At 42.8% G+C, this 12,500-nt stretch overlaps 1 protein-coding gene across 1 annotated transcript in view; it reads left to right on the forward strand.

The window, feature by feature from the left end:
• Positions 1-12,500, forward strand: part of enpp1 (ectonucleotide pyrophosphatase/phosphodiesterase 1) — a 150,693-nt gene that overhangs the window by 115,528 nt on the left and 22,665 nt on the right. Inside the window, exons 17-20 of the mRNA XM_063223728.1 lie at positions 3,186-3,273; positions 5,722-5,906; positions 10,740-10,776; positions 10,971-11,125. Of these exons, the coding sequence (XP_063079798.1) occupies positions 3,186-3,273; positions 5,722-5,906; positions 10,740-10,776; positions 10,971-11,125 (465 nt within the window). The remainder of the gene's footprint in view (positions 1-3,185; positions 3,274-5,721; positions 5,907-10,739; positions 10,777-10,970; positions 11,126-12,500) is intronic.

Raw genomic sequence — 12,500 nt, forward strand, 5'->3', positions numbered from 1 at the left:
CAACATTTCGCGTGCGCCGATGCAGCCAGATGATTGGATCACTGGCAACGCAGCTCAGCAGGCACATTTGCTCTTGTTACCAGAAAGGCGGGAGATGTGCGGGTTGATGCCATATTTGCGTTACGAATCTTCACCGTTCATTTCTATGGACACCTAACGATTCTGTCATATCTCCCCTTCCTAAAGAAATCTCTGCTGAAAGTCTGAAAGTTGAGGGAGGAGGGAAAGTTGAAGGTGAAGATTGTGCAGGAAAAGGTGCAGGACAAAGGCTGAGAGTAATTTCGGAGTGAGAGGTCCGCACACTTACAGTCCTTTTTGTTTTCTGTTATTATTCTATGGCTGGATTACGTTTCGAGTTCAACAGTCTTCATCAGATTAAGTGTGCGGACCTCTCACTTCGGGATTTGAGAGAGGAGGGAGTCATTGCCTGGCCCTAGGGCTGGGCGATATGAAAAAAAAACCCAATATCACGATATGGATTACTTTATATCACGATAACGATATATATCACGATATGTGGCAAAACAACCTTTCTTTAAAATGGATCGTTTTATTCGTATTTTTACAGTTACTTTAACTTATAGTGTGTATTGTGACAAAATGAAATGTAATTAAATGATATTCAATTGTATAAAATTGATAAAATTACTATCACGATATAAACGATATAGGAGAAAAGTCACGATATACACTTTTATATCACGATAACGATATATATCGTCATATTGCCCAGCCCTACCAGGCCCCAGATCCCCCTTCGTACTCACAGTACGCACCCCTACAGTAAAGCAAGTCACATAAGCAGCCCTCGTGATTACATCACATAACTCTGCATAGTCCCGCTGTAGGTGACTCATGACAAGACCACCAACATTTTTACAGGCGAAAATCAACTTAGGCAGGCCTACATTCCTGTTACCAGGTGCAAACAGAGGTACGTTAAAGCCTGCTGTAAATGCGGCAGTTCAAAGAATACGAATTGGTCGTTTCAGGAACATATTTTAACTTAGTTAGTTAGCACTGCCTGTTCTATTGCCCTTCATCACAGCTTTTACAAAGCTTACCTACTGTAAGTACAGGCCTTTGGCTGTTACTGAAACGGATAAGGCACGGTATCGTTATGCCAGGGATCTAGGTTCGATTCTGGCCCGAGGTGCCAGTCCTCTCCCATCTCACTCTCCCAAGCATGTCCTGTCATCTCTGCTATTTGTCCAATAATGGCATATAAGCCCCAAAAATATGCTTCACAAAGCCTATAAATGCAACACATTATCTGTCATACAGTATTTCAGCTGAACAGGCCTAGAATGAAATGGCCTGTCATGAGCAACATAGAGCTTTCTCTTTTCTGAGGACAGGATGCTATTAATAGTAACTGATAGCGCTTCCAGTAACAGTGATAACAGGGTGTGTGTGTGTGTGTGTGTGTGTGTGTGGGTGTGGGTGTGTGTGAGTGAGAGAGAGAGAGAGTGTGTGCGTATGTATGTGCATGTGTGTGTGTGTGCAGGGAAGATGGCAGGGGGGTGGCAAAGGGGACATTTGTCCCAGGCCCAGGGAGACAGGGGGTCCAGAAATGGGTCCTCATTACATTTTTTGTATCGGATTTTGGGGTCCCAGGCCCAGGCAAAGCTGTCAGCGGCCCTCTGTGTGTGCACGTGTGCTTGCGTGCATGCGTACTTAAATGCATGTCCGGCATTAGAATGTCACTGACTGGTGATTGAGCATTGCAAGGAAACAGTCAGTCATCTCATCCACACGATACGTAAACACTTCTTTGTCTTAATCCTAGTTTATCGTCGTTCTGGTTTATCTTAGTTCCTCCTTGTCGGTTTTGTATGAATGAGGTGATCTCACCCTGGCGACAGGAAGTCTGCTTGTTTTTGGGATAAATTCAGTTATCAGTATGTTACAGGAAGTAGCACCACTGTCTAGCAATGTGGCTACTGGGTAGCCCATTAACAATTAGGGGGCAAGCGCGATTCAAACATATCGCTATTCAGACACCCGGCATGGCGTAATGTTAGGGTTAGGGTAACTGTATGCACTCTCCATAAACTGAAAAAACCTGAGCAACGTAGCACAAACCACAGAAATGGCAGATTTTGGTGGGAAACGTGCCGGTATTCAGACAATAGACATCAATATCTGAATAGCGCATGTCTGAATAGCAGCATGTCTGAATAGCGGCATGTCTGAATAACGCCATGTAACCCGCCATTAATATGTTATATGTTAATAGCTAAAGTGGTGTTGCTGCCAGACCCAGAGGCAAGTAGGCAGATTTCAAAAGCTGTTAAAACTAGCTGCTGAGCTGTTGAACTGAACTGGCTATTTTCCAATAAGGGCATTGTCCTCAGATTCAACTCAAAGTGATTTTGTTTCTGAGGTGTTGTCAAGTAGGACTTCATTCTAAAGTCAAGATCATGACTGTGTTATTGTGTCACTGCAGTAACACAAAGTTATCAAGTTACCATTTTACGTCACACACACAAGGCTCATGCCAGCTTTCCTGTTTGACCTTGCAGTGAAAGAAGAACAGAGTAGCCTATCTTCTGCTGATTCTGTTTCTTAGGCTAAATTTTGAAACAAATTGTTCAGGGAGCATGAGGCATCCTTTTTAGACATGGATTGGTCACCACAGAATCCAGACTACTGGAGAAGGCTTTACACCACGGGTGGGGAACCTATGTCAGGCCGTTTTATCCGGCCTCAATATAATTTTATTGTTATTCAGCTTCACATGAAATATGACATATTTTGTAAAGGAGTCTTAGAAAATGCATGTCTGTCAATGGCTGTCTTCAATGTAGGCCTAAAGTGAAGGGGAAATCCTGGTTTATGTTCATAGTACGACCCTCTGGGGACTTTTACGGCCCTCGGATGAATTTGAAGTGGCCCTTCGAATTAAAAAGGTTCCCCACCCCTGCTTTACACAATGCTCAGACACTACCATCATCAATGTAAGGTCTTGGTGAAAACGTAATGCAACACTGGAAGGACAATTTAGAAGCTTAATGAAACAATAAAACATTAAAAGTGCAGTCAAAGCTGTGTGTAGACTTTTTTTTTAGTCAATCTGATGTCTTCGATGGCAATCAGGAGTACTCTAATAAATAAATGTGTTTTAAATAAGATATTATCTAGTTCTTTGGATTGTTAATGTCTTTGAACATGTTGTTTTACAGGCTATATTTATAGGCCATGGACCTGGGTTTAAGCACCGGACTACTGTTCCCCCTTTTGAAAACATTGAAGTGTACAACCTAATGTGTGGTAAGTGAACCATTATTATTTGAACCATCATTCAGCAATTATTTATGCGTTGTTCTGATACAGCACGACCCAAAGGCCCCATTCCAGTGTTTACTTAAGAATGTTTGTTTGTCAAGGTGGTGGGGCGTTAAAAGTAAAAAAAAAAAAATTGGTTGAGCAACTTTAGAAATTACATTTACAACATGAAATCCTTATCTATTCAGGGGACCTAGTCAAGGTGGTAGGTGTTTCTTGTCAAGGTGGCCGCCTTAGCAATAAAGTGCTGGGGGATACCCTGCATTGAAGAAAAGGATGGTGAGCTCTTCCAAGCGTTTCTAACAAAGAGCAAGCTCAGAAGGGCTTTCTCCTTGTTACCTGACAAATCACTGAAGCTATGTAAAGAAAATTGGTAGTTTATTTCAAGGTTTATAAGCACTGTTGCTTTAAGAAGTATAAGTCATCAAAAAAGACCATGTAGGAAATGACAATCGTTGCAGATGAACACTGTACTGAAAGCAAAGCTGAGGATGAACCACACCTACAGTTACTGTATATAAACCAGATGGGGTATAAAATCACAGCCTCCATGAGGATACGATACGGTATCGATATCTTAAAGCAGGGATTCGATTATTTTCGATACTTCAGAATTCCCCACGATTCGATTAGATTTTTTTCCAATTACTTTTCCACTTCTATTATGTTATGGAGCTAGGGCATTGGACACGGGGCAGCATTTTGATTATTTTCGATACTTAAAGATGGCCTCTCAACGTCATTTAATTAATATTGCCGTGTTCCCAATTGTTATTGAATGTGTTACGCGTTGGTCCTGTTTTAAAAAACGTTCTGGTTGCTTTGTTTCAAGACGTTTTTGCAAGCTGGCAAGGTGGCTTGTGGAGAAACAAGAGAGTGTTCCGTGTTTCTCGTGGAAATGCGTCTCTGATTGGCTCACTCCTCCTGCTCTCGAAGAAACGCGTCTCTGATTGGCTCAGTCCTCCAGTTCTTGGAGAGAATGTAATGGGAAACAGAGTCGCCACTTCCCCGGGTGGTACTGCACTATAGGGGCGCCAACGGAGGCGTGCAGGCTCCATTCAGGGCTGTGCTCTTTCGACAGCAACCCCTAGGCGAGCTGCAGGCACGGAGCAACCAGAGTGGCTTTATGTATGAGGCTTTGTGCTGTGTGTGTACCTGAGAGTAGCAACCAGCTGATAGCTAAGCTAGGCTATGTTTCGGGCCACCAGACGTTGCTTGTTTTGAAAACAAGCAGAAAAAAATTACTCGACATGTTTTTAGATAAATGGGTCGATATAAACCTTTGTGGGCAACGCCTTCTTTCGACGTGACGAAACACAGAAAGGCTTTCGTGATTCGCTCGTTTCTCTGCATTATTTATGTAAATTGGGAAACACCGGGAAACACAGCCAGGAGAGTTGACGCACCGCTATGAGAGCCTTGCAAGTGAGTTTAACTTGGGGTGACCGTCCGATCTTCGAAAGGAGTGAGTAAAACTGAGTTTTATCGGAAGTTGGCCTTTAAGAATGCCCCACGGTACGGTGCCATTAAATCGCCAGCCGATACAGTGATGTATCGATACATTTCGATTATTATTTACACCCCTAGTAGCTAAGGCACTGTAGCTTCACAGGTATGCTAGGACAAATGATTATTTTTTCTTTGTTTTGTTTGTTTTCATTTCTATTCAAGACACTTCAACAACTCGATTGACTATAAACTCTAGTCTAGAGCATTTCATATTGGTGACTGCTGTGACCTTTTCCTCATCATTGAAAAAAAAAAGTGTCTTGGCTGAAACCAAGTTGAAAATACTTGTGCAGAGCCGGTTGCAGAGGTCCTAGTGGTTTGAGTTGCAGATCAGATATAGCAGGCCTGCCTACAGCTGTGCGATGGCCACAACATCGGTCTCATTTTCGAACCACTGTTTTTTAAGGTGTGAATAGCCTGGCTTTCTGGCTCATGTAGTGTGTAATTGAAGGGTATTGTTGGGGGCTCTGGCTATAGAAACAAAGCCTTCCTGTCTGGCAAAATCCTGAAAAGGAGATTCATTATTGTTGTTGTTGAGAACTTGGCCAAGCGACAAAGGAAGGAAAGGGAAAAAAAAAACAATAATTCATCCCAAAATGGAAAGCCGACTGTCTATGGACACACTCACACCTCTCACCACACAGTGTTATTAAAAGTGTGTGAAATGCTCACCACTGGCTGTTGATTATTTCTGAATTGAATTATTGTTATTCATAATTAAATTACATGTACAGTAGGTGACACTTTTTCCCTAATTGATGTATTTACTACAGGGTATTGATTACAGTCCCAGGAGCAATGAAGTGGTTTTAGGTGTGTTTCTTAGGGGCTCTTCTGCCATTAACTGGTTAGGATGAAAATTGAACCAGCAACCCTCTGACTAATTCCTGTCATTTCTCTAATTATTTTGTGCAATGGCCGCAGACCTGATGGGCGTGACTCCGGCGCCCAATAACGGCACCCACGGCAGCCTGAACCACCTGTTGAAGCATCCGCGCCACGTGCCCGCCTACCCAGCAGAGTTAAGCTCCGCATCTTCCTGCTCCGCCTCCGTCTCCCTGCCAACCGACGACCTGGGCTGCACCTGTAGTGACCTCACTGAAGCACGGGTAGGAAACAGACTGATTTTGTTTTTTGTGTAGGTGAATTGCAGTTTGCGTTTACTGTTTTCTGTTTACTGTCAGTTTTCTTGTACAAAATGAACGTCTCGTGAGACTTTCAGGATGGGCCTGCATCAGACACATTGGGTTTTTTGAGTATTTTTGTTTACTTTTTGGATTTGGACTTTTTGGAGACAGGAAGCAAACGGGAAAGGGACATGCGGGAAGATTGGAATTCTGGATTTTTTTAAGGAATATTACATAGCCATTGATTGTTACTAGGTGAGTAAGCACTACATGGTGATATTGAACTGGCGGTGGTGCGCACCGTTCAAAAGCAAAAGGGTGTGCATCCTTCAAAATCATAGTTTAATCTCCCCGTTGCCATGGGTGTAATGGTCAGGTATAACCAAAAATTACAGTATGGTGACATAAAATGTGAGGAGCACCACTTCTTAATATGTACAAATTACATATTTTCTTCCTTGCTTTGGACAAGAGGTACAAGTAGCACGGTCACAAAGCAGGTCATTTATTAGTGAAATCCTGTAAAGTCCACATTACCAAAGCTTGAGGTCAGGCGTATTTTTGCATTCTTAGTCAGTAATATCTCAGACCTACGTACGTATTTGAGGACTGTGTGGCTAGATGAGGGCGGAAATGAGAATACAAACCACAACCTGCAGGAGGTGGAGGTGCACCTGTGCTGCCTGAAACTAATGTGGTAATATGCGTAAAGAGATCTATGACGTAGGGCAGTTGTGGTGTGATGCAGTGTTCCTCAACCTCTTTTTAGGCAAGGCACCCTTTCAATTCATGAAAAATTCCAAGGCACCCCAAACCAACAAGCTGTTACATGGCATCGCATCCGACACCACACAAGCCTAGAAAAGTAACACATTTGGAGACGTCACACAATCTACGTAGTACGTTCGAAGTTGCATCTTACTGGGGCGACCTAAATTTACTTTTTTGTGCGTAAATGACAGATAAAAGATTCCACTGAAGTATTAATTTTATTAATTAAATATTAATTTATTAATTTAGACAAATATGTATTATATGACAATCTATTTCTCAACCACGTTTCTGCGGCACTCCTGAGGGGGGCCTGAGGTACCCTCGTTGAGAAACACTGGTGTGATGGTTAGGGAGTTGGACTGTAGATCACAGGGTTGCAGGTTCAAATCTCGCCCTTAACCTCTCCCTGCAATTCTGTCCAGAGTAAGGCACTTAACCCCACATTGCTCCATGGACAGTAACCAATACCCTGTAAAATCTGTCACTTTGGTTAAAGACATGTCAGCTGAGTGTAATGCAATAATGTATTTAATCTTGCATAGGGCTGTCCATTGAAAAAAACAATGCATATGCTGGCTATGCAGATTTTCTTGCATTGAAATAGCTTGATTTATTGCATTACAACATTAATGGTATGGTCTGCATAGCTTCATTTAGTTCTATTTTTATTGGGCTTCTGGTTTTCAACAGGTTGTCTTTAACGATGTGCAGATGCATGTACAGTGTACTGTATGTGCACGGTGTCCTTGAGACCCTGTCGTTAATCTGTGGTTTAGTGATTTTTAGCGTGAGGGGCTTATTGAAGGAGAAAGGGGATATGCTGTCTGTTTTCCATCTGAGATGAATTAAAACGGGAAAACCCCAAGCCACAGGCTCACCACCACTCAAACCAGCAGAGCTATTTCGAAAATCTGCTTGGCAGTCGTACTTGTGCTACAAATCCAGATATAGATCTTTGGACAGGAAGCAGTTTGTGAAAGTACATTGAGGTTGTGTCCACCTTGGAGTAAGTGTGTGTGTATGTGTGTGTGTGTGTGTGTGTGTGTGTGTGTGTCTGTGTGTGTGTGTGTGTGTGTGTGTGTGTGTGTGTGTGTGTGTGTGTGTGTGTGTGTGTGTGTGTGTGTGTGTGGAGAGAGAGAAAGGGATTGGGCCCATTTATGGACATTTTTTACTTCATAAAGTGGAAGCCTGTCTCCTAGTCTTCTTCTATGTGGTGCGTGCATGCATGAGTTTGTGCGTGTTAATAACTTAATATGGCTTAATATGGTTAATATCTTAATATGGCTTCATCATTGGTTAGCCGGTAACTCCTATCTGCATTTGACCAAAACAAGTATGCTGCGCGTGTATTGTCATGTCATGTCATGTACTGATTCAACTTGAAAAAGAATGGTCGCCGCACACTCGGAACTTCATGCATCAGGGTCATCAAGATCTAGATGACCCTGATGAAGGCGTAAGCCGAAACGTTGGTCTTATTAAATGTAATTGCATGAAGTTCTGAGTGTGCGACGACCATTCTTTTTCAAGTTGAGTCTAATTGTCTGCCGTACACACCTCAAACAGTGTGCGTTTACTGAAACCCAAAGAACGTCATGTACTGATGTCATGTATTGTGTTAATGTACGTACCTGTACATGCCTCTAAACAGTTCCTGAGGTTCTGTAGACTCCTCGTGCAGATAGGATCGCCAGGAATCTGACACACTGTTTGCTGAAAAAAACTCAACATCATGACACCACTGATACTAGGCCAGTAGCCTCTTAGTGCAGATGGGGTCGTCGGCAGGCCTAGTCACTATTTGCTGATAATACTCAACTACATCATAACAACATTGCTATGACAGCGTCGAGAGCCTTAAGTAACAGATTAAGACAGAGCCATTACAATTTTGGTGACAGTATGGTTAGCGCTAAGGGATTAAAGAGAGTGTGAAGTGTAACATTTTTCACATCAAAACACCAAATGAGGAAGTATACTCACGTTTCTGGACGCACATAAGAAAGACATAAGATAGCTAAACAAGATGTGAATATCTAAACATCATGCGAGTAAATTTGAAGATAATTTTCCCAGACCTCTCAAGACCCACATGCACCACCAGAGGGCCACGGCCCATAGTTTGAGAATCACTGCACTAAGCTACTCCTCCAATCGCGCACACGTCCTCCTGCTGCTGTAGCGGCAGCAGGCAATAAAAACATAAACTTAACATATTACTCAAGTCAAGTTCAAGTAGGTTTTATTGTCAATTTCTTTACATGCACTGGTCATACAAAGAATTTGAAATTACATTACCGTTCGGTACAGCACTGTACCGTACCGAAGGTCATTTCGGTTCGGTTCGGTTCGGTACGAATACAGTGCACCATTACGCCGCTAGTCATTACCATTTTGGTTATTGGGCTGATACTAGAGGTTTGGGTTATATTAATATTCATTTAGGTTTCTAATACTTGAGTTGAGTAGAGTTGCCCAGCTGGGACTCGAACCCGAACCTTCTTGGGTAGTAAACTGGGGCTCTGACCGCTACACCAAAGAGCCAGGCTTGTTGGTGTTACAGTTAGAGTACACACCCACAGCCCTAGTGATGGTCACTCCATCACAGGCCCAGACAGCATCACTGGACGATATCAAATTTTTCCTGAGAGATGGGGCCACGGTTTAGAAAGAGTTTGTTATTTGGTTTTAGCCAACATGAGTTCCGATGGACAGATATGAGCTTCCCATAACGGGTTCACAGAAGTACAGGGGTCAAGAGGAGAGAGTATGACTCATTTGCAGACTCTGTGTTGCTGACTTTCTTGTGCAGTGTTTATGTTGGAGTTTGACTCTTCTTATCTGCTAGCTTCATCTTTGCCAGGGGTACTTTTGCTGAAAAGCAGCTATTATGCTTAAATGTTATTTTCGTTTTTGTTTTTAGATGGTTATATGGCTTTCAGAAGAAGTAAAGAAACACTACAGTCTTTGTGAGGTTGCCCTCTGCTCGTTTTCTTTAAAGGGACACTGTGCAGGAAATGGTCAAAAAGGTACTGCAACTATGCTGCTCATTGAAACTGGGCTGCCTATTGCCAAATTTGATCTTTACATGAAAGTTTACTAAGTAATAAACAAATATTTTCTAGTATGGTCCAAGTACACTCATTTTTGCAGCTAAAAATGGCTGTTTTCGGAAAATTCAAAATGGCGGACCATGGAGAAGATTCCGCTTTTCATGTATGAAAAGTGCATTTTTTTCCAGTCATAATGAATACTTAGAATTTGGTGGTGGTGGTAAGTATTCACGAAAAAGGTGACATTTGTGAATTGGCAGCATGAATTCTGGAAATAAACAACTGAAAATCTCACACAGTGTACCTTTAAAAGGCAAAGTGCATTAACTACACCAACATTGAAACTGAGAAAAAGATCTTCAAACCCTTGGTATTAGGTTAGATATTGTAGTTGCTGGGAATTTGATATAGCAAAATTGGACACATTTGGAACATAAGGCTTTGTCACAAGATGCAGAAGGTGCAATGACGACATTTTTCAGTCTAAACGCAATTTTGACAAAATGTGTAGTTGTTACTGCACTTCGCCTTTGTAGGGCAGTATAGCGTGGCGAAGCAAATTCAGAGGTGCTTTTTGCAAGTTCATGAACCAATTCAAGATTCAAGATTAAAGATATGTATTTGTCACATGTTTTCTTGTGCAGGCACAATTGGCAATGAAATGAAGGGTGCAACTGCTCCATGCTGTGTAGAATAATAAATAAATATAATAAAAAAATAAAAAATAAAAAAAATAAAAACAGAAAAAAGGTCAAGAATGATTTCGTAAAAGTAAAATGTTGTCTCAGGAATTTAAAAAGCGGATGGCTTGTGGGAAAAAGCTCATAGTCTCTGTCCTGCATTTTATGGAACATAGTCGTTTCCCTTAGGGTAGCCTTATGAACATGGAATGGCTGGGATGAAAAGTGTCTTTAATAATCCATCTTGCTTCTTGCTTTTGAAAAAAAAAAATGATTAGCTCTAATCACATTGCAATCCTCTATTTCAGGTGCAGCAGCTGAACCACAAGCTCATGCAGGATTCAGGTACACCTTGTTTTGTCCTCACACAGTGTCCTCACACTTGAGATTTTCTTTTACTTAAGACATGTAAAAGTTGTGTCTTTTACCTGACATGTTTCGACAGTATTATTTCCGTCTTCATCAGAGGGTGAAGTATCATTTAAGATATTCTACTCTTCTCTACTCTATTCTTCTCTACTCTACTCTTCTCTACTCAGATGACGACGTGCGGTCGATGCACCTGCCGTACGGTGTGCCCAGGGTGATGCAGGAGGATGCCGAGCACTGTGTCCTCCACCAAGAGGACTACGTGACGGGATACAGCAAGGACATCCGCATGCCGCTCTGGGTCGCGTACACACTCACGCCGGAGGTGAGGATGCTCTGTGTGTGTGTGCGTGTGCATGTGTGTGTGCATGCGCGTGTGCGTGTGCGTTTGTGTGTGTGTGCGCGCCGCGTGTGTTTGTGTGTGTGTGTTCCTAACTGTATATCCTCTACTTGTTCTTGGCTTCTCATTTTGAGGCTCACTACCAATTATGGGCCACAACCACACCAGGAGTGCTACTCTTGGCTTGTCTTTTTCCCATCCCTTTCTCCTCTTCTATCTCTTCTATTTTCTTATGTCTTCTTTCCCATCTTCTCTCTCTCTCTATCTCTCTCTCTCTCTCTCTCTCTCTCTCTCTCTCTCTCCTGTCATACTGTACACATACTGTATATGTATCTTTATACCCTCCTTCCTGTTTTCACAGGTGGTGGCACTTATCTATGGCAGCCTTGGCCATGTTCATAAATTGTGTGTCAGAGGTTTGCAAATAGCTGGACTAAATAAGAAGAAAGCAAAACAGATAGCCAAGTATTGTTCAATATCTGCAGTTATAGGCAGTCTGCATATTTGGAGGAGGAGATGCCACTTGTACCCCTGAATAGGCTTCAGACCAGTATAACTTTTTTGCATTTATGTAGAAGACACATTATTGCTACTTTAATATTGTTTGGGCCGCTGGATTGTTTCTCAATAATTATTGGTCCTCCCAAATAAAATAATCAAACTGTGTGTGTGTGTGTGTGTGTGTGTGTGTGTGTGTGTGTGCGTGCGTGCGTGCGTGCGTGCGTGCGTGCGTGCGTGCGTGCGTGCGTGCGTGCGTGCGTGCGGCGGGCGTGCGTGCGTATGCGTGTGTGTGTGTGTGCTTGCGTGCGTGCGTGCGTGCGTGCGTGCGTGTGCAAGCATGGCAACGATAATGTCTCTTCCAAATCGCGTCAGATGTTTTTTATGTGTGTGGGGAGGGCATCACTCTAAGTCATTCTAAAATACTCCGCTTGACTTGGCAGTGGTGGTTTTCCTCCACCATGGCCGACCACAGTACAGTACAGTGTGAGTGTGTTTACTCTGCCAGCAGGAGCCCAACACTCTGCCAGCTATTCCCACACAGCTATTCCATCACCACAGTATTCACGTATGAACATTATAGGCAGCAGTTCACCCAGTACAGAGGGAATGGGATAGCCTGGGAAATCCCGTGCTGCTTTGCACAAGCGTTCCGATATGAAAGACAACATGGAGTCTTCCCTCAGCCAGGGTACCAGATCATGGAGTCTACCCTCAGCCAGGGCACCAGATCATGGTCCATGACTCTCTCCAATCAGAGAGTAGGGACATGCGGAAAGGTGATGAGTGACTGCAGTTTGTTTGAATAGATACAACTGACACGACTGTCTATGGCTACGTATGCCAAATGATGCACATCTGT

This window comes from Engraulis encrasicolus, chromosome 18 (assembly GCF_034702125.1).
Source record: "Engraulis encrasicolus isolate BLACKSEA-1 chromosome 18, IST_EnEncr_1.0, whole genome shotgun sequence".
Taxonomy (NCBI): domain Eukaryota; kingdom Metazoa; phylum Chordata; class Actinopteri; order Clupeiformes; family Engraulidae; genus Engraulis; species Engraulis encrasicolus.